This window comes from Ursus americanus, chromosome 26 (assembly GCF_024610735.1).
Source record: "Ursus americanus isolate L20-20 chromosome 26, mUrsAme1.1.p, whole genome shotgun sequence".
Classification (NCBI taxonomy): Eukaryota; Metazoa; Chordata; class Mammalia; order Carnivora; family Ursidae; genus Ursus; species Ursus americanus.
Window position 1 is genome coordinate 15,856,632 of NC_142152.1, and position 24,919 is coordinate 15,881,550.

The following is a 24,919-nucleotide window of genomic DNA, read 5'->3' on the forward strand; positions in this document are numbered from 1 at the left end:
CGACTGCCACCCTCACAAGCTGATTCAGGGGACCCGGAGGCCCCGGGCCGCGGGAGTTCTTCTGCCGCTGGAATTTCAAGTTGTGATTTCGGAAAGGTTGTTTTTAAACACATGGGTTGTTATTTTGGGTATCTTTCAGCATTGTATTCATTTTTGATAAGAGGCTAGGTGGGCGTGTGGTATTGGAAGGGGTTTCAGGCTAATTGTGGGCGACACAACGCTAGTGTTTTCCTTAATGTTCTTGGCCTGGTGGACGATTCCTTTTGCAGCGAAACATAAATAAGCTTCTCTCGCTTTCCAGGCGGGTCACCTTTTACTGATTTTTTTCCCCTAAGAAAATCCAGTGCTTGATAGTCTGAGGGTGGAGTGTAGCATTTTCCAGGATGAGTCAAGGGGATAGATATTCTTTTCTCAGCCCGCTGTGGTCTCAGCCCCACGGTTGGGCATTTACTCAGCGGTGGGTGGCCCCGTGTCTGAAATGTCAGGCTAGAACAGAATTCTGCGGCTGGAGATGGCACATAGCAGGGATTCAAGCAATAGAGGGGTTCTTGGACTAAATACTCTTTCTGTATCCTTTAAATAGAGACTCCATGGTTCTGCTATGAATAAGGAGCCAGGGGCCAGGCGTGGGAGCTGGGGAGGAAGAAGAAGGGTGCCGTAGAGTCCTCGTTCTTGGGAACCTACTGTCCAGACAAGGCACAGTCCCAAGGGTGAGGGCTCCTCGAGGGGAGCAGATCCTCAGTCCTAAACTCAGTAGAGGGAGACTTCGCTGTAGGTTGGGGCCCTCAGGGAAAGCTCCAGGGACAGAGGAAGGCCTGAAGTGAGGCTAGGTTATCTCAGGGCTAGTTCTTTCTTCTTATGGTGTCTTACAGAACTTTTGTGACCTCTCCAGAGGCTGACATGGTGCCAGCCCATGCCCAGTAGCAGATTGTCTGAGAAATTGTGTCCACCAAGGCCCCTGGCCGCCTCTGCATCCTGTGAGCCCTAATCTCGTGGGTCACTCAGGATCCCGTGTCATGTCTGAGACTCCAGGGGCACCCTCCTCTCTCAGCCCACTGTCCTCCATTCTATCAGCTTCCCGCTTCCTTTTCTGTCATAGAAGCAACTCTCAGTCAGGATGGCCTGAGCAGCTGCCCCTAGTTACTAACTGTACCTCCAATGGGAGGAGAGCTTCTAGTTCTTTCTCCAGGAATGTTGCATCATTCATCAAGGAACCTTCCCAGTGCACGTTTCTATGGCCCATGACGTCTCTTGGTTCTTCTGTGTATGATTTTCTGTAAGACTGGGGTTTTTTTCTTGCTCTCATTTTTCATCCGGACCTTGTGATGGTTCATTTCGTGTGTGAACTTGGCTAGGCTACGGTGCCTAGTTTCTACACCAGTCAACTAGTTTCTACACTAGTCTAGATATTGCTGCAAAGGTATTTTTTTACATGAGATTAACATTTGCAATCAGTTGACTTTAAGTAAAGCAGATGACCCTCCATAACATGGGTCCAAATCAGTTGAAGGCCTTCAAAGCAAAAACCGAGATTTCCTGAAGGAGGAATTCTGCCTCCAGGCTGTAACATAGAAATCCTGCCTGAGTTCCCAGCCTGCTGGCCTGACTTATTGATTTTGGACTCAAGATTGCACCATTACTCCTACTTGAATTTCTAGCCTGCCAGCCTGCCCAGCAAATTTCACACTTGCCGGCCCCGTGATCATGTGAGCCAATTCCTTAAAATAAATACCTCTTTCTCTCTCTATTGATATATATATGCAATATTCTCCAGGAATATATATTCATATTCATTTTTATATATGTGAATATATATATATGAATAGAGAGATTGAGATCTAGATATAGACAGATCTAGGGGTCTGGGTATAGATGTAGAGGTAGTCTTTTATTGGTTCTGTCACTCTGGAGAACCCTGATTGCTACTGACCTGCTCTGACTGCTGCCTTCCCCCCTCCACTGCCTCCATCATCATGAGGCTCCCCTGCTCTTTCTCCGCAGAGTTCACAGTGTGACTGGCCCACAGATACCTGCTGACTCGAGTCAGTCAGTGTCTCAGGTTTTCTCTCCATTCCGTCTTCTAGCAGCTCTCCTTTTGGAAGGCAGCAACCAGAAAGAAAGACCAGCCCAAGGACCTGAAACTCGAATCTTCTAATGTTTATGTTTGTTGGCCATTTTTGTTTAAAAAAGAAAAAAGTAAAGAAGAAAAAAAGAGAAAAAAATGGTAAAGGAGAAAAAGTTCCCAGGACAAAAGGATAAACTCTGGGCTAAAATCAGGACTGGGGATTAGCCGAGGATTTAGGTTGACCACGCTCTCCTTTGCTCCTAATTACCACGAGGAATGGAGAGGCATGGAGGCAGGGGCTCGCCATAGCAGACAGAGCTGTTCTCCATGCTTATCCTGTCTTGGCCGGACACATGAGAACCCATGCCCTGGGCCCGCAGACAGGGTTTAGGTTTGTCTGGTTCAGCCGCGTCTTTCCCTCCCCTGACCCCCTCACCACTGTTCCCGCCCCGTTTCAGGCCTGCTTTGCTCTGGTGTTAGAGGAAGTGACGGCAGAGAGGGCTGTGTTTTCTGGTGGCAGGGGCTGGCCTGTGTCCTCATTTCTTCCGCAGGACACTATTCTGTTGTATTTCTTCTCTCAGGCAGCCAGAGGTTTGTCAGTGAAATTCAAAGCCCCCATTGCCAGGTGAGGAGTGACCTGGCTCCCGCCTCTCTTTCGTACCATCCTGGCATTGGGGTGTGGGGGTGGGGCACGTGAGTGTGTGAGAATGTGTGGTCATGTATCCGCACACCCCCTGGACAGCCCTGACTGCTCCCCTCTCTGCTGCGGCTTAGGCCTGTCAGGTGTTGCAGATGGACCTGGCCCTTCTCATGGACATCAGGCCAGACCTTCTGATGTTGTCATCCTGCTCTGAAGTTTCTGAAGCAGAGACTGAGTGTTCTAAAGCAGTGAGCGTCTCCTTCTGGGCAGCTCCCTCTCCGAACCAAGGGTCAGGAAGAGACCCTTGAAGTAGACCCCTTGTCTTATGTTAGTGCACGGTGACTTCTTGGTACCTGGAGAATGGATAGTTGTGAATTTTAAGGTTTCATTTGGGAGGTGAACCCAGAAGGGCAGAGGGTGACAGCGGCCCTAAGGATGGGGCTGGCTTCTGGGTCCTCAGATACGGAATGAGTTTATGCCCCTTGGGACATTCTGATTTGTATTTGCAGGACTTCTGGAGAAGGACTGAAGGAATAATCAATTGATTGATCTATTATTGATCCATTGATTGAAGGGTGTGAGAGGGTTACCAAAGTCCTTCCACAAGCGGTAAATTGGTAAATACGGAGTTGAGCAAGTTGAGGTGTTTCACATTCTATTGCTATGTAACAAACCACCCCAAAACTTAACGGCTGACAACAAAAATAATTCATCCTTTCTCATTTTTCTGTGGATTGGCTGGGCGTTTCCTTGCCTGGTTCCGTCTGAACTCACTCCTGGCTCGTCCAGCTGGAGGGCCCATGGGGCAGGAGTGGCCAAGATGCCCAAGGTCGCACCTCCGGCAGTTGGTGCTGGCTGTGGACTGAGCGACTGCTGTTTTCTTCTGTGTGCCTTGCATCTTCCAGTAGGCTGGCCTGGCTTCCTTCTGTGCTGCTCTCAGGGCAGCTTCTAAGAAGGTGAAAGGTGAGGCTGCAAGGCCTCTAAAGGTCTAGGCCCGGAAGTGACACACTGTAACCCCTGTCTGCCCTTTGCAGTGGTCAAAGCAAGTCGGTGGAGGGATATGCACAAGGGCATGGATACGGGGAATGCAATTCACTGGAGCTGCTTTCTAACTATTTGCCACACCAAGGAAAAGAAGAATTAGGATTAGAATAAAAATCAGACTAGCATCTGGCAGTGAGAGATAGTATGGAAGAGGGGTGGGGAGCCTAGCCCGGAGCAGACTCCCGGGGCTGGAACCCCCACTCTGCTACTCCCTAGTTGTATGACCTTGAGGAAACCATGCAGCCAGCCTGTGTTCCTGGGTCCTTCTCTGCTCAGTGAGGGTAATAATAGCATCTATCTCGAGGCGTGGGATGAGCTTGAAGTGAGTTAATACAAGTCAAGTGCCTGGTACCAAGCTTGGCCCACGGTAAGCACTTCAATCGATGTGAGCTATTCATATTCATTGTGTGTTCTCTAATGACAGGTGAGTGACAAACTGGGCTTTAAGTTTTCAGTTCCAAAGCAAAGAGGCAAAAATACTCGGGTATGAGATGTATTGTGGTGGTGTGTTTAGGCTGAGAAAAATCGTTGGTTCAGAAGAAGCTATGCTGTGTTCGTGGGCAAGTACGTGCGTTTACACACTTGGTTTTGAGTGTGGCACATTTGGGGAGTCTGCACAGTGACCGACCAGGAAGAGCTTCACGCTAAAAATAAATGTGTTTTTCTCCCAGAGCAAACGATTCGAAGCAGTAACCTGTGTCTCAAAGTTTGCCAGACAGGCTCGACTGTCAGAAGCCCTTAACTGGGGTCTCAGCTCTCTTCTCTCTGGCTAAGTGCACTTGGGAAAACTCACGAACCCTTCCAAAGCTCAGCGTCTTTGTCTACAAAATGGGCCTAGTAACAGTGTCCCCGCCAGAGAGACAGAGAGATTCAGCAAGCAGAGCCCTTTGTCTGGCACATACTCAGTGAATATTTGCTTTGACTATTACTAGTATAAAGATGGTCTTAAGGGAGATCCTCTCTCTGTTGGAAGGTAAATTCTCTGGGAATTATTCACAAATGGTTCGTGATACTATTATAAACTTCTATCTCTTTCTTAGAGGGGCTTCTGGAACTTTGAGGGCCTGTCCTAAAGTAATAAGGAAACATGCAAACAAGCCATAACCCTACACTTAGCCTTCTCTCTAATTCCACACCAGCCCCCATTTTTCCAAATGAGCGAGCTTTATCACTCGTGTGGTTTTTACTCTCCATCGAGCTCCGTGCCGTCTCTGTGGAACCTGGCTGCACACAGTTCCGAGCAGCCTTCAAGGACTTCCAGAAGTCTGTCCACAGCCCCCAAACCACGGGTTGCCGCCTTCTCTTAGATGGCTGCCCTCCACATTTCTGCAGTTTCGGGATCCCCAACGGTGTGAAGTCAGGTTATCGTTCCCCCTGCCCCTGGGGAAGCTCCCCCCACTCTCTGTGCCTCTGGCTTTCAGGCTGATTTATGGCTTTAGAATGTTGGCCTGGAGGATCTTAATTCAAAGCCTCTGTCAGAGGTGCTTCCACGAACGGGGTGCCAGTAAAAAGCTGTTTTCCTTTGGTTTCGCTCCTCTGTCGCCTTTCTCAGGGCATGAAATATGAGGTCGGGAAATAAGGTAACCAAATTGGGATTGGGGGAGCTATTGAAAAACTCTTGCGTCATCCCTGGAAGGGGCCGTAGCTCCGTCCCAGCCAGGGGCCCACGTCAAGATTCTGGGTCTTCAAGCCGGCTTCATGTCTATGATAAGCCCCTCAGTGTCTGTCTCTTACTCAAGCCGCCTCTAGAGGCTCTGCCGGTGGTTGTTCTAATCGGGTTCAGAATCCCTAGTCAAGTCTGCCAACTGTTGTAAACTCCTGTTCCTCTAGCCAAGGAGATTGTTTAGTTTTGCTGTATTTACATGATAAAAACAGTTTTTTTTTTCATTTTCCAAATTCAAAGTTATATTTTCATAGTGGATGTGTTCCGCGTACCTGCCTCCTCACCCTGAGATATTTTTATGCCCCTAAGGAAACAGTCCCCTCCCCGGCAAGGAGAATCACTGGGCTGTTGCTTTTCAACGTCTTTCCTGGGAGTGAGACCAGGAGTCTTGGCCCTGTCGCGTGGCTTCTCCCTAAGAGCGTCAGGCTGCGTCGCCGCGCTGTGCACACCTGCTTGGCTGGGGCATCTGTACTTCCCATTGGTGGGTCATTGCTGGGGCTGTCGTTTCAGAGGTTTGGCTCCTTTAGAGCTGAGTTGCTGTTATTTTGACCGTTTGTGCTAGTCAGTGAGTAGCATGAGTGTGCAGGTTGCTGATACCGACGTGCCGGCTCAAAGAATGGTATTTTTATAACACATTGTTAAAATTTCCTGGGATGCCCAAGACTATTCCTGTCATCTTCAAGAGGAAAGTTGTGTAATCATGTTCGTGAAAGAAATAAAGATATAATAAAGTAAAGAAATAGACCAAAGAACGTAATAGTGCAGGTTTATGATGTGGTCCCTTTTATTGTAAAAAACCCACAAAACCGGGGCGCCTGGGTGGCCCAGTCATTGAGCGTCTGCCTTCGGCTCAGGGCGTGGTCCCAGGGTCCTGGGATCGAGCCCCGCATCGGGCTCCCTGCTGGGAGCCTGCTTCTTCCTCTCCCACTCCCCCCGCTATGTTCCCTCTCTCGCTGGCTGTCTCTCTCTGTCGAGTAAATAAATAAAATCTTTAAGAAAAAAACTGTTAAAAAAAAACCCACCAATCCCACCCAGTACATATGTGCATGTGTATTTTCATGTTGGGTGTGCAAAAGGAAAGGTCTGGGGAAGGCAGTGTTTAACTTCGGCAGGATTATCGGTTTTTCGGAATTTTCTTTATACCAAGAAAAGAAACCCAATGCTGTTTATTTTTAATAACAAAAAGACAAACGAAAACACAGCAACAGCCACCAAACAGGAAAGGGAAATCAGGCAGGTAGACCGTTGGGTGGAATTTTCAGGTCAGGGGCCTTGTGGGGCTGAGGCCCCCGAGTTGGCCAGGCCTGGCACAGGGCACTGCACACAGCCTGGGCCTGGCTCGGGGAAACCAGGTTTGGCTGTTCAGACGTGTTCACGTGTTGCCCGCCGCTGCTGAGCGCAGACACTTTCCTGTGGGCATCTCTCTCTCCCACTGGATAGAGCAGCGTTGTGTCAGTGGCTCAGGCCTGTCAAGCCTACTTTGCCCAGCCCCGTCGGAGCCTGGGAAGGAGTGGGGTTCGGCTCCGTTTCTGCTCCTCTTGGGCGCTGGGCATTGCTCCCCCGAGGCTGGCAGCCGTGGCTCTGTCGTGCCGTGTCTGGGCTTGGGAGAGTGTCCGCACACACAGGCCTTCCTGCGTCAGCCTGTCAGCTCTCAGGGGTCAGGCTCCTGCATCTCCACCTCTCCCAGAGCCTGGAGACCGTGCACCAGCAGGAACACTCTGCAAACAGCCAGGAAATTCCACCCCCAGGGCAAACTGCCCTTCAGATAAGGAGCGGCTCTGCAGCCCCCGGCTGCTTGTACTGGTGTGAATGCTAATGAACCCTGGCTGCCCAGAGGCTGCAGGGAGCTTCTGGGCCAGCAGCCCCCCACCCCCACCGTGGGCCGGTGTGAGAGCCACAGCCCTCCGTGGTGATTCACCAGCCAGCCGTTGCTTGGGACTGGGCCGGATCCTTGCTCAGAAAGCAGCAATGGTAAGCCACGAGAGTGAGAGTCACCCCAGGCTGCCTCTTCTCTTGCAGAGAAAGTCCATTCGTGTGACCAGGAGAGGCAGAGTGCCCTGGAAGAGGCCAGGCAGAATCCCCGGGAGGGCATTGTCATCCCGGAGTGTGCCCCCGGGGGGCTCTACAAGCCTGTGCAATGCCACCAGTCCACTGGCTACTGCTGGTGTGTGCTGGTGGATACGGGGCGCCCGCTGCCCGGGACCTCCACGCGGTAAGCCCTCCCAGCCGTCCTCTCCCCCCTTCCCCGAGCCTGTGCAGTCCCTGAGATGGACCCTGGGGCAGGAGCGGCAGCTTCCTGTTAGGCTAGCCTCACATTTCCCTGCTTGCTTGGCCCTGTGGGAGTCAAGGCACTAGGAGAACATTTCTGCTCAGGGGCAGATAAGGCTCTGGTAGAAAAGACCTGGATCCTGGGTTCCGGTCACAGTTCTGTCCCTTCCTAGCTGGGTGACCTTGGAAAAGTAGGTGGCCCCTCGGAACCTCACTTCACTGGCAGAGAGGTTAAGGCCCTACCCGAGTCCATAGGTTCTCTGGATCCCAGAGGTCCTGCGTGCAGACAGAAGGTGAGATCGCTCTTGGAGTGATGACAGTGACGTGCCCGAACATGTCTTAGTGGGAACATTGCTACCAGGATCGCCGGGCAGTTGCTGGACAGTACAGGAGATATCTTGCTGCCCGTCCCAGGAGTTTGAGGCTTCTTGGCAACAGGTGGTTGCTGCGAGCAGTGGCTCCAGTGGGCTCAGTTCCCGGCCCCTCCTCACCACCCCCGTGTCTCTCTTCCCAGCTACGTGATGCCCAGTTGTGAGAGCGACGCCAGGGCCAAGAGTGTGGAGGTGGACGACCCCTTCAAGGACAGAGAGCTGCCAGGTGGGAGACAAGGCTGCCCCTTGGTGATGCTCTCATCTCTTCCTGTTCTTCCACATCCCGTCGTGTGGAAACAACTCGGTCCTCTGCTCGGCTGGGCTCTGCTTCCCCTTCTGCAGGATGGGGGGTAGGGGTGGGCGGGCGGGGCCTCACAGGAGCCCTGGGAGCTGAGTCTAGGCTGGGATTTGTCCCTAATTACTCCTGTGCTGCCCTTGAGCATATCGTTTCTCCTCCTTGCTCTTAGCTTTTATCTTCAAAATGTAGTCAACAGGTTAAAATCGTGTCCTTGCAATCCTGCAATCCTTTGTCCGGCCTGGGCTGATTGGAACCGTGTTCCGGGGCTGAGAGGATAGCTTTCAGGGGGGGGCTGTCCTGAGGGGGCATGGGCAGCATCCGTGGCCAGTCCTGAGCGATGCATTCACCAGCATCCCGGTGGCACAGGACTCTTACTGGGATGTGACGCAAGACACGCGGGCAGGGGGCCCCCCAACTGGCCGCTGTGATGGGTTTCTCTTACTTATAGTCGGCTCTGCCAGAGAGTGACAACAAGGGTACTAAATATTGGTGGCTTGGAACACGGTAGTCTTTAGCAAGGACAAGCTGGGATCAGTGCTGAGGGGAGCTGGGCCACCTTCCTGCTCCCCATCAGGGCTCCACCCTGAGCGCTGAAAGCAGAGGCTCCTTCCTGAAAGTCCGGTTGTAAAAACCACCCTGTCCCGAGATTGGAGTCGTAGAGGCCAGGGGACCTCCCTCCGGTCATCCCCTCAACAACCGTGAGCTGAGCTTCTGCGATGTGCCGGGCGCTGATCAAGTGATCAGAATTACATGGGGTCCCCAGAGCCGAGGAAACGGAGAATGTACAAATAAATGAATCCAAGCCGGTATACAGAGCCGTGACAGGTACCGTGAAGGGAAAGAGCAGGCAGCCATGAGAAGGGCAGGGAGAATCTGCTTCAGGGCCCCCGGCTTCTCGGAGAAGGTGACTTTTCACCACAGACCTGCAGCGTTTGTGGAGGGAAGAGTTTTGCCGCAGAGAGGAGGGTTGTGGTAACGGGGGTCAAAGGTGCAGTTGGGGCTGGTAGTCACGAATTTACAGGGACACCCCCCCCCCCCGGCTGTTCACACCAGCAGTACTAGTGCATGGGGGAGAGACTTGGGGTTTTGCTGGAACAGTGCAATGGAGCAAACGAGAAACAAAGGGAGGGAGGTTTTATCACCATCATCTAAGCTGCATGAGAAGAGAAGTGAAGAAAGAAGACGGTTCTGGGAGAGAGAAACGGGTAGGGCGACTTGAGTCAACACTGACTGCTGGGGGTGGGCTCTGTCCCTTGTGCCCCCTCAGCACCTGCTCCCGGGAGAGCAGTGTTCGTCTCACTGCAGCATGACCATCAGGTCAGACTCTCCCAGAGTTCCCAGTAGACTACGAACTTGGGAGGAGAGGGACCCTGTGTACCGGATCTCTAACGTTTGACACAGTGCCTCAGTTGATACTCGGCAAAAATTCGTGCAATGGAAGGAAAGTGAAAGCATTATTTTCTCTTTGTTGTGACGGTCCCTTGTGGGTTGTGGGTAGAGGAACTGCGGGGATTTATGAGACTCATCTGAACAATAAACAGTTCTCAGAGTGGATTTGGCTGGACAGGAATGACTTGGAGAGGTTTGGGAAATGGTGGCAGCTGAAGAAGCTGTTTACTTGATGACTTACCTGACAGCTGCCTTTAACTCTCACTCTGTCTTTCAGGCTGTCCAGAAGGGAAGAAGATGGAATTTATCACCAGCCTCCTCGATGCCCTCACCACTGACATGGTGCAGGCCATTAACTCAGCAGCGCCTACTGGAGGTGGGAGGTGAGAATGTGAGCAGGACTCAGGCCCAGTGGGGGATGTGGGTCCCTGACTTTTCAGAAGCTTCAGGAGGCCGGGAGAGCAGGGAGGGGTTAGGCAGAACAAGGGCCGGTCCCACCTTCTGCCCAAAATTTCTCATCCTCTCTCCCTGCTCTTTGGGGATTGCTTTTAGTTACCTGATTACAGGCAAATTCAGGGTGTCTGGAGACTTCCAGACCTTAGTCTCAGGAGTGGATGCACGGGGGTGAGAGTCCTTGGTCGCAGGAAGGAGGAGGGGTATGTAATGGGAGCAGAGAGGGAGGACAGGAGTACTTGGTGATTTTCTTCTCTTCTGGGAAGGGAGGAATCATGTGCCTTTTTGGCTTCCTGAAAATCCCAAGGGCTCCGGCAGTGGGATTGGACATTGCCATATCCAAATCCGGCTTAGTTCAGGAGCTGATATGCAGCCTGAGGCAGTCCTGACATGAGGCTGAAATGCACGCCCGCACCGTGACCAGCATCCCAGCACTCACGAGCCAGGCCCATTAGGTCAGTGGTTGGAGCACGAATCCTTCCATCCATCCATCCAGCCACCCACCCGTCTATGCATTCGGCACCTGGTAAACAGACACAGCACGCCAAGCACTGGTCTAAGGACTGGGAATGCAGGGAGGGGAGGCCTATTCGTGTCTTCAAAGTCTGCCACTTAGCGGGCACCCTAGGCTGTGGGCAGATACTTGCAAATCTCGTGTGAAGTGCTAGAAATGAGGTGGAAGAACAGAGAAGATTTGCCAACTCAGTCTGGAGGAATCAGATAGGCTTCCTGGAGGAGGTGACAGCTGGGCTGAATTTTGAAGGACGGGTAGGATTTAGCGAGTGAAAGAGGGAGAGTCATCCCAGGAAAAGGGAAAGAATACTGTGGCTCCAAGGAAGGGTACATCCATAGTCCAGGATGGCTGGGCTGGGGAGGACGACGGGGTGACGAGGAGAGGAGAGTGGCAACAGATGAGACAGAAGGGACAGAGGGGAAGCCAGAGGGGAGGCACAACAGGGTGTGTGTGTGTGTGTGTGAGTGTGTGTGTGTGTGTGTGTGTGTGTGTGTGTGTAGGGGGTTCGGGCTCCTACAGCAGTGGAGGAAGTACCCAGGCTCCACAGGGTTGGGCAGCCTGCCTCTGGGCTCCGAGGCTCCCAAGGAGGGGGCCCTAGTCCCAACACATCTGCCCGGAGCCAGAGCTGCCGTCAGCAAGGCACGGTGACAGGTCCAGGCTCCCAGGCCTGTAAAGGGCCCGGCGTGGCTGCCTGGCTGGCGAGCGGCACAACCACAGGGCGAGCATCCAGCGTAGGGGGCAGGGCTGTCAGTGGTGCGGCGTCCTGAGGCCGATGAGGGCGGCTGTCTGGAAACCCCGAGTTAGGTCCCTTCCAAGTGAGTGCCCAGCTTGCCTCCTCCTGGGTGCCACTCTCGGGGTCCGGTGCGCTGACTTTCGGCCGCCCCACGGGCCTGTGCGCTCTCGGGCTGGTTTCTGGCTTTGCACACCCCGTGGATGGGATCAGGCCTCCCAGGAGGAGCACAGCGCTATGTCTGAGAAGATGGAGATGGGGCTGACGGGCTGGCCGGCGGGAGCTGCTTGGAGGCAGCGGAAGGCGCTCCGACCTCAGCCCTGGGCCTCTGCAGGAGAGAGGACCGTGTCCACACCTCGGAGAAGAAGGGGGGGGGGATGGTGAAAGCTTATTCAGTATTCCATGCCTTTGTTATGTATGCTTGGAATACCTGTTGTTTCATGCAAAAATGAGGATGAGATAGTTGTGTTTATTAGAAGAGAGTGGAAAAAGTACCCAGGAGGGGGCATGGGCTTCAAAATTCCAGGTCTGGGAAGATTAAAAAAATATTCTTTCCTAAACATGTTTTTCATTTTAAGCTCCTATTATGCCAAACCGTGTTTGGTTTTGATGGGAATGAAAAGTTCGAACCGCACTGGTAACAGTGTTACTTAGAGGCTGCTCGTAATCAAAAGACAGGCAAGAGGAACCAAGAAATAGCTTAGAAATCCAGGAAGAGGGGCGGGGGGCGGGGGGGGCGGTGCGAGAAGAAGGAGAGCAAAGCACTTGTACGGGAAGCCGCTGCCTGGCTTACCAGTTTTGCAGGGCTTCAAGCCCTCCAAGGTCTCTCATTATATTTCGGGTAAGCTCTAGGTCTGACCTGAACCGTCCTGCGGGAGGGTCTCACTGGCCGTGCCCTTCCTCCCGGCATTGTGCTCCAGCTAATGGTCCTTCTCAGTTCCTCAAACAGACCTCGAACCTGAAGCCTCCGGTTCCTGTCCCCCCACCCAGACCTCCATGCCAGCGGCTGCTTCAGCCGGAATTATCAGGCCCCATCTTCCTGTGACCAGCCCCAATTGTCCATTTAAATGTCATCGTCTTAGCAACCACCCAATCTAAGGGGGCCGCCAGTCACCCTCTGTCACCACACCTCTTCTTCATTTCTCAGCCAAGCACTTACACTAGCTGAGGTTTTGCTGGTTTGTTTATTTATTGTCTGCCTCACCCCGCCTGAATGAAAATTTAAGTTCTGTAGAGAAAGAACGTTGTCTGCCTTCTTCCCTGCTATATTCCCAGAACTCGGAATAGTCCTTGGCACATAGCAGATACTCAATCAATAAGTATGTGTTGAACGAACAAGCAGCTAGAAGGATGGGTGGATAGACAGGGGGGTCCCTGTGCGATACAGAGAGGCCTGCCTCGGTAAGGCCTCTTTACCCTACTCATCACAGGTTCACCATCTGCTGCAAGACTCACTGTGAGGCCAACCCTGGCCATCAAATTCACCATGGTGCTCCTTTGTCACCAGGGCCCTACAGCTGCAGGGGCCCAAGAGCCTTGGGGTACCATGTGGATGGCCAGGCATTCTTCTGTGACGAAAGAGCAAAGGCACAGGGCTGCTGAAGGTTGGGCAGCACGTCTGGAGTAGGGCTGTGGAAGAGAATTTGGGAATCCAGGCTGCCTGGGTTTTGGCCTTGGCCCTGAATTCAGGCAGCATGGGGACTGTAGGCATAGCAGGCTGAAGTCAAGGAAGGCATATCTGATCCCTCCTCCTTCCTCTCAGGGTCTGGTAATTAAGGCTGGACATCCACTGGGGCCAGTGGGAAGAGGGGAAAAAGAAGTCATGTCTTCTCCCCAACCTACCACCTGTCGGGCCTGGAGATTTGGGCTTTGTATGAACTCTTACATTGTGCTGTCCTCCCTGCTATAAGCTCTGTGTGGGGTTCTGGAGGCACATGGGGACAAAGGCACAGTCTCTGGCCTGGAGGAGCTTCGGTCTGGTTGAGAGAAGGGGTGTATAATCCATGATTGCACTAAGAAGTCAGTGTGGTAATAGAGGCCAGGAAACTGCCTCAAGGACTCAGGGGCGGGAGGGCATGGGAGGAAAGGCTTCCTAGAGATGACATTTGAGCCACATCTTCATGTGTGAGGGGGAAATGCCCCAACCTAGATGGACTGGGGCAGAGGGGCCCTAGGGGCCGTGAGGTAGGGCCTGTGCAAAGAGTCGTAAGAAGTATGGCTTAAATCTGGGAGGCAGGCAGGTGAGGCCGTAGATTTGGGCAGAGACCAGATCATGCCAGACCTTGTGGTTCATGCCAGGGGCAGCACGATGCCGGTGATTAGTTGAGCATTTTTGAAGAATCATCCTGAAGGCTCTAGGAAAGGTGGGTGGGAAGGGAGCAAGATGGGGTGGGGAAGGTCACAGCCATCATCAGAGGGACAGGTGAGGAGTGGCCGCACTACAGCTATGGGGGGCGGGATGGTTTGCTGAAGCTTTAGCAGCAAAATTAATCAGATTTGAAGACCTGTTAGTTATAGGACATGGCAGGGAGGGGAGATATCTGCCTCCTTTTCTGGGCTTCCAGCCTGATTTGGGGGGTGTTCAGGGAAGCGGTACTGCCCAAATCTAAGAATAGGCAAAGTAGAATGGGGTGTCCATGGATCCATCTGTGGTTAGCGCATGGGAGGGGCAGCTGGGAAGTATCATTGGAGGATGGCAGTTCTGAATGAAGGATTGGGGGATGATTGGAATATCCTCATGTCCTTCCCACCAGGGCTCCAGGAGGAGAGCTCCCCCTTAGATCAGCCCTCCCATGGCACCCATTAGCATTTATCAGACCCAAAGGAAGAGTTCTGAGATCCCAGCTGGCAGGGTCTTCTCGAGCAGGGAAACCCTCTCCTTTCTCCATCTCACCCTAGAGAAAGTCAGCTTTGAGGGGAGGTGGGATAGGCTTATGTGAGCCTTCTGACCCCTCATGTGGTCCCCCAAGGAGAAACCATCTGATACTGTGGCTCCTTCCTTCCTGCCAGCGCGGTTACTTGTTGATGGCCTTGCAAGGAAGAGGCTGGAATGTGGCTGACTTAGCATTTCCCAGCCCCACCCACCCGCACAGCTGGCAGGGCCCGGACCCCTCTCCAGATGGGGCTCAGTTGGTCTGCTTGGCTTGGCTAGTGCTTCCAGGCTGTCCTGCCTCACCTTCTTTAAAACTGCTTGGGACAGCAGAACAAGGCCCAAGATCTTGGCCAAAGCAAGTTTTCTTGTGGCGAATGGGGCTGGCTCTCCAGCCGCGCGTTGCAGCCAAGGCCTGGCAGGGTAAAGTTGCAGAAGCAAAGTGTTGCAGGAGAAGGGGAGCACCTGTCACTTCTCCATCCGGGAGACAGCTCGGTGGGGCCGGTCTGGGGAGAGACCTAGCTCGAGTGGGTTTCCTCACCCCTGGAGGCAGGAGTCAACAGGACAGCCATCCAAACTGCCCAGAGACAGAGCTGACACCAGTCTTTGGATTTGTTTTTCTAAAATCTGGAATTTGGTACCCTTTGGGTGTGACTTCCATACCATATCCAAGGAAGCCTGGGTAGCTCTGCACACCCAGTGAGCCCTTTCAGAAGCGTGGAATCTCACCTGTAGGGAGGCCCGTGGCACGGACCAGTGATATGAAGTGATTTAAGGAACCATCTCGCCCTCTGATGTAGGCTCCCCAGCCCTCGCCCGACGAGCAGTTTGAATTCCAGCAGCCCTGGTCTCCAGCAGGGGTTGTGCGTACATATGTGAGAGGAAGGGTGGAGGTTTGGTGCCAGTGTAAGTAAGCCTAGAGCTAGGAGTGCAAGCTGCCAGTGTTTTTAGAGGATACTTCTAGAAGGCTGCAAGAGCTGGAGGGGTCAGTGGGGTATGGCTCTGAGGTCAGGGATAAGTTTGGGGGAGTCTAACTGTGATGGAAGGGACTCCAATAAGACTGTTTGAGAGGTTTCTGGAAACTCTGGGGGAGGCCCTTTTGCCCTACCCATCCAGCACTCCCCTGGGAAAATCTCAGCTTCTCCCCAGCTAACTGAGGCCTCCCTTGGCTCTTTCACACGTGCATGCCCACTGCCGGTTTGACTACACATCTCAGTCTTAACTTGATCTTGTATGAAGCGTGGTATGGACTTATGGCTGTTGTAAACCCAGAAACCTCATTTTCAAAGTTTTAGGCTAAATGCCTTCAGTAGTTTTCTATTACATTTTGTTGGAAATATTTGTTGGAAACTATCTCCAACCCCCCCCCCCCAACTACCAGCCATTGTCTTGTCCCATCTCCTTCCAGGAGGCTTATGGTTAAACATTCTTCTGGGGCCATGGCTGGAGTTTCCTTCCCTCTAGATCAAGGGTTCTTCTTCTGAGTCCATGAGCTTGGATGAGGTTTAGGGAGTCCACTCAGCCTCAAAAGTCAGCAGAGTGCTCTGTGCGTATGCATTTTCCAAGGAAGACTATAGCTTTGTGTAGGTTCTCAGAAGGGTCCATGATCCCTCAAAGCTAAGAAATTCTTGCTTTAAATGCACTTGGAGCTTGGACAGGGGGAAGCGATGGGTTCCAGAGTAGGACCCTAGCGCTGCCAGGGTCACATGTCGAGCCGGGCTCTGTGATCAGGAGTGGGGGTGGGATGTGGGTTTCTGGAAGTCAAAGGAGTTCAGAAGCAGGGAGCCCTACGCTAGCTGGGGAGGAAGAAAGAAGGGGGGGACCCTGGGGTCCATGGGGCAGGCTGAGGATGTGGCAAGGTCGAGGGAGCCAGACGCACTGCCTGGAGGGGCCTCGGAGGACTTCTCCTGGGGAAGTGAGTATCTTTGGAGCTTCCGGGGCCAGGTCAGGCCAGGGGTCATGGCTGTAAGACCCTGGGGGAGTGAGGAGGGCAGACCAGGGGGACAAGGGAGACGGGCAGGGAGGGAGAGTCAGAAGAAAAGGAAGAAAGAGGGAGCAGGAGCCAAATGATGGTTACTCTGCGTGGGGGGAAACTCCCAGAGGTAGTAAAGTGGGGGGAAGAGCTGCTTCTTGCGCGGACCAGCCCAAAGGAAGGTGGGGGGGCTCCCTCGGAGGAGTCCCTGAGAGCCGGACAGGCGGGAGCCCCAGCAACACGTGTCGGAGGCAGCGGGCGTCTCCTGGCAGGGCGGCTGGGCGGGATGACCTCATCCCTTCCCCGCTCGGCGACTGAAGCTTTATTATTCTAGCCTCTAGGTAGACATGACGCTATGCTGAGCCTAAAGGTTAAAGAAAGAGCTGCCTTTGCCGCCATGGGGCTCCCATGGCCCCTGGTGGGAGGGGCCCAGGGGGAGAGCACTCAGTGGGAGTAGCTGGGGCGCCTCCCTTGGGGCCCTTCCTGGCGCTCCTCCACGCCCCAGGGGCCTCTCTCACATTTTGGGTAACACAGGCAGGCAGGGTGCCCGAGAGGGAGCTGGCCACCTTCCCTCCTGTGCCATGGACATCTTGTTAGAGAATTTTCCGCAGCTCACCTGGTTTACCCTGCAGGCTTGAGATCGAATGTTGTGGGTAAAATGGAGCTCTAAAACACCAAATACCATGTGCTGGCAGAGACAGAAAGCCGAGTTCCACACCGATAACTCCATGTCTGTTTCAGAGACCTTCTGAGCCTCCCTTCCATGACAGACTAGGCAGATCCCCAAAGAGCCCAGGGCCCATGGTCCTTCACACCTTCCCCAGGTACTCCCTGCATTAAACCTGTCAGGATGACGTCCTGCTGGCAGATCGAGTGATTGTGCTGTCTGGGAATCAGCCCAGGATGCCCAGGGGGCCTGCCCAGGACTGCAATCCAGTTAATTAGCAATGGGCATTTAGCAGGGATGCGGAGCTTTTTGTGGTAATGAGACTTCTTTTCCCCTAAACGTTGAGGTCACTTGGGGGTGGGAAAGGGAAAGAGTTTGCTGGTTCGTTCATAAGGGTGGGGTCAGAGATGGTTCCCCTCCCTTCTGGAAAACTCAGCAAACCCCAGGGAAGAACCCCAAGGTATTGACAAGTGCCTTGGATATTTTTCTTGCCAGATACAATTTCAGAATGTGCTGGCAGCCCGGAACCCCTGGTCTGGGATCCCTGTGGGACAGTGAGCCCCTCTGCCTCCACTTCTGATCCATGGCGGTGCTGTAGTTTAACCCAGTGCCCTGTAGACTATTTGAAGGTATTGGCCTCCCAACCTCAGCCTTACCCCCCCTCACAGAGGGAAAGTTGCCCAGGATTTTGAACGCAAGCGCCTGGGCCATATTGACTCAGTGCCACGCCCTGGGAACAGGAGCCACAGTCACCCCCTCTGGAACAGAACTGTCATTGGCTCTGAAAGTTTTAAATATTAGCTAGCACTCTGAATGTTTCTTTTTTTTTGGTGGGGGGGGGGAGATAGCGCATACATAAATCAAATGGATGGGTAGGGTATGTGTATAAAAACATTGGTCTTGCCGCTTTATGTACCGTGTAGACAGGACTGTGTTAGATGTGTGGTCATTACTGTGCACCTTGACCCCCAGGAGCCTTCGTGGTTGCTATAGTCTGGTACTTCTGAGCAAAATCCCCAGGGGGTCTCGTATACCTGTGGTTTCCTAGGTCTATCCCAGACCTCCAGACTTAAAACCTCTACCCCTAGAAGGTCTGGGACTTGCCAGTTTCAGAACCTTTGTTTCCATCACAACTACCTTCTTCTCTCAATTCCTACCGTACTTGGTGCCTGACAGTGACAGGCCGTGGGAGCTTCACACCGAATTGTCACTGCTTGATGTCTGTGAATCTGGCTCTGTCTCACCAAGACATTGAACAGTTCGAGGCCAGGGGCGCTCGTCCCAGAACCTGGCCTGGTGTGGGGTGTGTGTGTCTGTGTGTGTGTGTTCAGAGCACGCTTTCCCATAGTCCCGTTTGTTGAGCGTTCATGTTCCTGTGCGAACAGCAGCTTGTCCTGCTGCGAACACCAGGCCAGGAAGACAGCTTGGATCCCAGCTGCGGTTTGCTCAGGTGAATTAAATCTAGCCAGTATATCTGGGGCACCCTCATTTGTGCAAGAACATTCCTGGCTATGGTAGAGGGCGAGACAGGCTCGTGTAATAAGGGGGACCCCCTTAGGGACCCTAGAGAAATAAACTATCCCGTCTTGAGCGTCCAGCTGGAGAGGATGTCTCGATCCTGCTGCCAGCTGAGTGGGGCTGGGAGGTCTCTGGCTCGGAAGAGCCATTTTTCCCCGGCCGCCAGCAGCGCAGTGCAAGGACCGTGTGGGAGAGACTTGCACAGGGTGGATGGTTCCTGCAGGATCCTGAGTGGTGATCTCTGACCATGTGGGAGAGACTCGCACGGGGTGGATGGTCCCTGCAGGATCCTGAGTGGTGATCTCCGGGGCGGGGGCGGGCCGGGGGTCTGCCTGTGGCTCAGGTTTTCAGAGCCGGACCCCAGCCACACCCTGGAGGAGCGAGTGGTGCACTGGTACTTCAGCCAGCTCGACAGCAACAGCAGCAGTGACATCAACAAGCGGGAGATGAAGCCCTTCAAGCGCTACGTGAAGAAGAAAGCCAAGCCCAAGAAGTGTGCCCGGCGTTTCACTGACTACTGTGACCTGAACAAGGACAAGGTCATCTCACTGCCCGAGCTGAAGGGCTGCCTGGGTGTTAGCAAAGAAGGTGAGTGCTCGCTCCCGTGCTCCCGGCCTTCCAGGACGTGGCCCACCCAGGCACAGGGACCAAGGGCTCCTCCCATAGAGGGGGTCCCGGGTGCTCCTGTATTCAGCTACTTACTGAGAGTGTGTTATGCTCTATGCTATTTGCCTGGTGCAGCAAAGGAGTTGCCAGATACAATCCTTGTCCTTCCACAGTCTACCAAGGAGGTAGATATGAAAGTGTTTACAGACATTGTGCTAAGTGCTATGAGAGTGTGTTAGGCTAGGCCAAGCTGCAGTGACAAGGAGACCCACACATGTAATGGCTCAACACAGGAGAATTTGTTCATCTTGCCCATGTAATAGTTCAGCATGATTCCAGGTCATGGTGTGTGTGTGTGTGTGTGTGTGTGCGTGTGTGTGTGTAGGGGGACGAATAAGAGTGGAGGTTGCTCTGTGTAATCACTCTGAGATCTTGGCTGAGAATGATTCCGACATCTTTATTATGTGGCTTCAAGGTCACCCTGGGGCTCATTTCCATTCCCAGTCAGCCAGATGGAGTCAAGCACAGAGCAGTGCACATGGGGGAGTTTTATGGGCCAGTCCTGAAGTGACACACATGACCTCTGCTATCTCACGGGCTGGAACGGCCACCAGACCACACCCCACAGTGAGGAAGGCTGGGAGCCCAGGAAGAGGAGGAGAACATGGATTCTGTCATGATAGAACAAGTGCGAGTATTGTAGGAACATATGTAGGGGCACTTAAACTAGCTCAGGGGTAGACAGCCTTGGAAAACGTGGTGCGGGAAGTGATGTCTAAACCAACCATGGCCCACGAGCCCCGTCTAGTCCCATTTTTGTATGCCTTGTGAGCTAAGGGTAGTTTTTATATTTTTAACGGGATGTAATTTTCAACAAAGAAGAACAAATGACAGACTGTACGTGGCCCACAAAGCCTAAAATATCTACTACCTAGTCCTTGACGGTCAGTTTGCCGAGCCCTGGTCTAAACCAATACTTGAGCAATGGGTAGGAGATGGCCGAGCCAGGGGGTCCGTGGAGGGAGGGGTGTTCTCAGCTATGGCAACAGAAGAGTGACGGTGTGGAGGCGAGGGGACAGTAGTAAAGGAACCGGAAGGTTAGTGGGACGGAAATGCGTATTGGAAGGTGGTAGGAACTGGGGGGGGGGGCAGGAGGCAAGGGAAGAGTCTCAACTTCTTCAGGGCAGCGGAGGGCTGTCATAGGGGTTCAGGCAGAGAAATAATTGGATTGGTTTTGCTTTAGAAAATCATTCTGGCTGCAGTGCGGGAAATGGGTTAGAGACGAGCAAGGCAGGGCACCCACCGGAGGCTGTGGCGGGAGATGAGAGGCTCGAGTTAGGAGAGCGCAGCGGGGGTGAAGAGAAGTGAGTGGACGCGAGATGGCTAGAGCTGCGCTTCTGGTGACCGAGGGGACAGAGGGATGGAGGTTGGTTTGGGGGGGCGGTCTGTTCACAGAGTGGGGCAACGTGGAAGGAAGAGCAGAGCAGGCGTAGGGAGAGGGGGAAGACCACCAGGGTGGTTTGGACATGGCGAGTTGGACGCACCTGAAGGGTGGGTGGCTCTGCGGTGCAGGTGAAGGGTCTGGGCGGGTGATGCCAATTTATTTGAAGTGGAAGCTTTGGTAAAGCGGAGATTGCCCCGGAAGAAAACACAAGGGCTTTTCCTGGCGCTGACCCTCACTTGACACCGAGCCCAACGGGTAGCACAGGAAGTGGATGAGTGACCACGAGGGACCCCGGCTCCGGGGCCTGTGACCCTGGGTGAGTGAGCTCATGGCTCTGGCCACTCCTGTCTGATTGAGGACGCCTCTGTGTTCCCCCAGGATGCAGTGCAGTGTCGTGACTCAGACCCTGCCTCTGCCGCAGACTAGCTGCTTCGCCATATACACACGACGCGACGGTTCTGGCTCTCAGTTTCTGCATCTGTAAAGTGGGCGAAGCAGGGCATCTACCCCCTAGGACTGTTGTGCTGACTCAGTGGGACAGTGAGTGAAAGCGTTTATCCAGGGCCTGAGACAGTGGAGGAACTGGATAGAAGTTCGACATTCCTGTTCTTAAGATTATTGCCTGGTGAGCCGCACTCACCACCTGTAGCGCAGTCTCCCTGGGCCCCCCGCCAGTGTGTGCTTGGCGTCATCGCATCCTCATCAGCCGAGTGAATGCATGTCCCCCCAGTGAGGGGGCTGCCCACTGTGGCGACACTTGGGGCCTGCGCTTGTCTCCCAGAGCATGGGCAGAGGACCAGTACTGGAGAGAGACCACACAGTGTTTGTGTAGAGTCCGGGCCCACCCAGGAGCACGCAAGCGCCGAGGAACGACGGACCCACGGGGGTCCGTATGACTCTGCCCTCAGTCCCCTCTGGTCTACGCAGCCCTCAGATGCCAAGGGGAGGCCGGGTGTGGTGACCTCTTGTCCACAGAGCCAAGAGGGGCTTTTGAGCCTTGTTCTGAAGTCTCACCAGGCACCAGGTGTCTGCCAACCCTGGCTGCTGCGCAGGACCTGAGGGGAGCACCCAGGAAAACTGTCACCTGGAATGTGATAGTTAGGGAGCCCTGTTCCTCCTCACCCCACACTCGGCCGAGGTTTCAGTGTCCAGGTACCCTCACAGCGCCATCCGGGGAGGCCTCTAGAGTGCTTCAGAGCGCAGCCCAGCACTTTCTTGGCCTAATACTGTCAACCTCCCTCCTGAGCTCCTCACCCCAGGAGTGGGACAGGAGAGGCCTGAGAGCTCTGGGACGGCTCTTGATCCCAGAACGCACTGCCTGCTTGAAAATATGGCTGGGGCGCCTGTGTCTCTGCGCGTGTCTCTGTGTGTGTCTGTGCACAGGCGTGTTTGTGTGTGTCCCCGCGGCCACGTCTGTGTGTGTAGGCAAATGTCTGTGTGCACGTCTGAGTGCACACCTGTGTGTGTGTGTGGTCTGCACATGGGGCGTGCCTGCGTGCGTGTCTGTACGTGTCTCTCTGGGGTGTGTACGTGCACATCTGTGTGTGCATGTGTCTTCAGGCCATTTTGCAGTCGAGGTGTCCAGATGAGCCTAGAGAGGACTAGCACTTTGCTCGAGGTCAGAGGTCACACGTGAGGTAGCATCATTGCTGGCACTTGGACCCCGCCTCAGAATTTCCAGGCCAGAATGCTGTCCCCTCCGTGAGAAGGACTCCAGAGTGTTCGAAAATCGTCCCTTGTGTGAACAGGCCAGTCTTGCTTGCCTGAGGAAGGCCAAGGGAGACAAGACCAGGGGTGAGTCCAGAGAAGTGGGGAAGCAGACCCAACCTGGGGGGGTGTGAATGGGAGTAGAGGCTGCTGGGAGCAGGGAGCCACCAGCAAACTCAGCAGGGAGACCCATAGTTTCTAAGCAGGCAGTGCCTGCAGGAGAAAGGACCATTAGTGAGAGGCATAGGGGAGGCGGGGGCTGGGGCTGTGGGTAAGAACAGAAGCTCTGAAGTCAGACACACCTGGCTTTTAATCCTGGCTCTGACACTCGCTGGCCCTGTAATCTTTGGCAAGTCCTCTAAACTCTCTGAGCCTCAGTCTCCTTGTCTGCACAGTGGAGATGATAGTATCTACTTCATAGATGTGGCGTGAAGATGGGGCATGTGAGGAACTTAGCCCAGTAACCTGGCTCGTGGGGGATGCACAAAGGAAACTGGTAGTAGGAGAGGAGCGTGCTCACGGGCTGAAGGCAGCTTCCCTGGGGCCCTCTGCTCCGCAGAGCTGGAGCCGCAGAAAAGCCACTTGGGTAGAAGGTCTGTGGGGCCTGAGCCCAGGCATTGGTCATCTGGTGTCATGTGGTGCCCTCTGGTGGGCTGAGAGGGGCTTGCAGGCCAGGTGGGGGGCTCGAGGGAGCGGCGGCGGGGGGGGGGGGGCACACGTGGTTTAGGAACCAGTGTTGCTTTGGGTCTCAGGGACCACATTTTCTGGAAATGCCTCGTGAACACAGGTATTTTTCCTAACCCAACCGCTCACAGGGGAGCTGAGCTGTGTGCACGGCAGGAAGGGGTCAGACACTCTGAGGGCCAGGCCTTCTTTCTTAGCTGGTCCTTCCCGGTGAGTAAAACATCTTCGGCAGGTTGATGGTCACCCAGGTTGATGCCTCCCAGGACGGTGACCATCAACTAGTTCCTCCGTTTGTGAAACGTCCCAACCCCCCCTTGGCACTGCCCGAGGATGCCGCCTGCCCTGCGTTCTGGCGTTTCCTCCCCCACCCCCAACTCCCCTTAAGAGTGTGGTCCTGGGAGGACAGAGCCACGCCTGAGTTCACACGTAGAAGCTGTGCCATCTGCAAGTCTCAGTACCACCGTCATAACACGGGGACAGTTGGATCATTTTGTAACTATCTTATAGAGTTGCTCCGTGGGGTAAATGACGGGATTTGGGTAAAAGATTAGTGCCGTGGGCCTCCACGAGCGGGGCTGGATCCTCCCAGCCGGGCATGCATTTCGTTTCCCAAGTCTCTGCTTGGCGGGCGCTACCAGGAGGCCAGTGTCTCCGTGTGACTCTGTCTGCTTCCCGCTGAGAGAGGCCGCTGCTGGACGGAGCAGATGAATGGTGGGATCCGGAGTCAGGTGGGATTCTGTCGCTGCCCACTGCTGGCCCCCGAACCCATCACTCTTTCCAGGCTTGTTTCCTCGTTTGTAAAATCGGACATATCAGTATCTACCCCGCACCTGGCCTCCCATCCTGGGTTCTGTCATTCTTTCTCAGGTCTTAGGAATGTTAGCAGAACTGGGAGAGGGGGGCGTTGAGCTGTGGGGTCGCGTGACCCATGGGTGGGTGTGGGTTCCCGCAACACTTCATACTCTTCAGAGCCCTTTCTCCACTTCATGCATTCAGTCAGTCCTCAAGGCAGCCCTGTGAGAGGCAGAGCGAGGCCGCACAGCTGTGGCCTCAAGTCCCATCCTGTAGACTGACCCAACGGCGTTAGGGTGGGTGCACAAAGTCACATGGCCTCCAGGGGTCACACAGTGCTGGCCCAGCTCTTGGTGCACTGGCCTCTCAGCTCCCACTCCTCCTCGAGGAGCCCTGGGCCCTGTAGGAGCCTCCAAGACCCATCAGCACCCTATAGGGCAGAGTGGGTGTTAGCAGAGTGAGACTTGGGCCTTGGTTAACTCTCTCAATTGCTCCAAGCCTCAGTTTCCAAATTCATTAGGTGAAGGGGTGGGACCAGATGGTCACTGAGAGTCCCTCCACCCCTGGTGCTCTGTGACTCAGAGAACTAGGACTCAAAAGGTTATGCACATGTCCATCTGCATCAAAGCCCTTCTCAGCTAACAGCTCAGGGGGCTTCAGAGAGGCACCCAGGGAGCACCTGGCCTCACAGAAAAGGGATGTGTTTAAGGGTGCTGGCCAGCAGTGGCTTCACCCAGGCAGGACAGGGCCACCAACCCCCACAGAACAGGAAGCACGGCCACACAACCTGGCTCTGTCCTGAATGCATTCTTCCTTCTGGGGGCTGGGGGGACAGGCGCCCAAGCACAGAGTCACGCCGGAGTCTCTACCGGCTCTCGGGTCAGCGGCGCTGGAGTGTCACATGTTCCTATCTGTTGCAGGTGGTAGTCTTGGCAGCGCCCCCCAGGGAAGATGAGCAGGCCCAAACCCATTCAGTAAGTTGCCTTCTCTTGGGGGTCCCCTCCGTGGGCCCCCTAAATGCAGCATTGGTAGTACGGCAGGAGTGGAGGAGTTGGCCCAGTTTTCCATTTTTGTTTGCTGAGGACACGAGGGAAAGATTGGTTCGTGCTGCGGGATCCTGCGGTCCCTGAGTATAAAGGCATGCCTGCCCCCCCCCCCCCGGGTGAAAGGCTGCTCTCTGGGTGTAGTATGGCTTTTACAGACTGCACGTCCCCAGCCCTGCTTC

At 54.2% G+C, this 24,919-nt stretch overlaps 1 protein-coding gene across 4 annotated transcripts in view; it reads left to right on the top strand.

Annotated features, from left to right (window-relative positions):
• The window catches only part of SMOC1 (SPARC related modular calcium binding 1), a 152,964-nt gene that overhangs the window by 125,734 nt on the left and 2,311 nt on the right, over positions 1-24,919 (top strand). For 2 of the 4 annotated variants that reach the window (XM_087856065.1, XM_087856066.1), the window contains exons 8-12: positions 7,432-7,624; positions 8,195-8,277; positions 10,016-10,121; positions 18,805-19,049; positions 24,615-24,668. In XM_087856065.1, coding sequence (XP_087712191.1) covers positions 7,432-7,624; positions 8,195-8,277; positions 10,016-10,121; positions 18,805-19,049; positions 24,615-24,649 — 662 coding nt within the window. In that variant the 3' untranslated portion in view covers positions 24,650-24,668. The remainder of the gene's footprint in view (positions 1-7,431; positions 7,625-8,194; positions 8,278-10,015; positions 10,122-18,804; positions 19,050-24,614; positions 24,669-24,919) is intronic. The other 2 variants (XM_087856067.1, XM_087856068.1) reach the window with 1 other exon arrangement.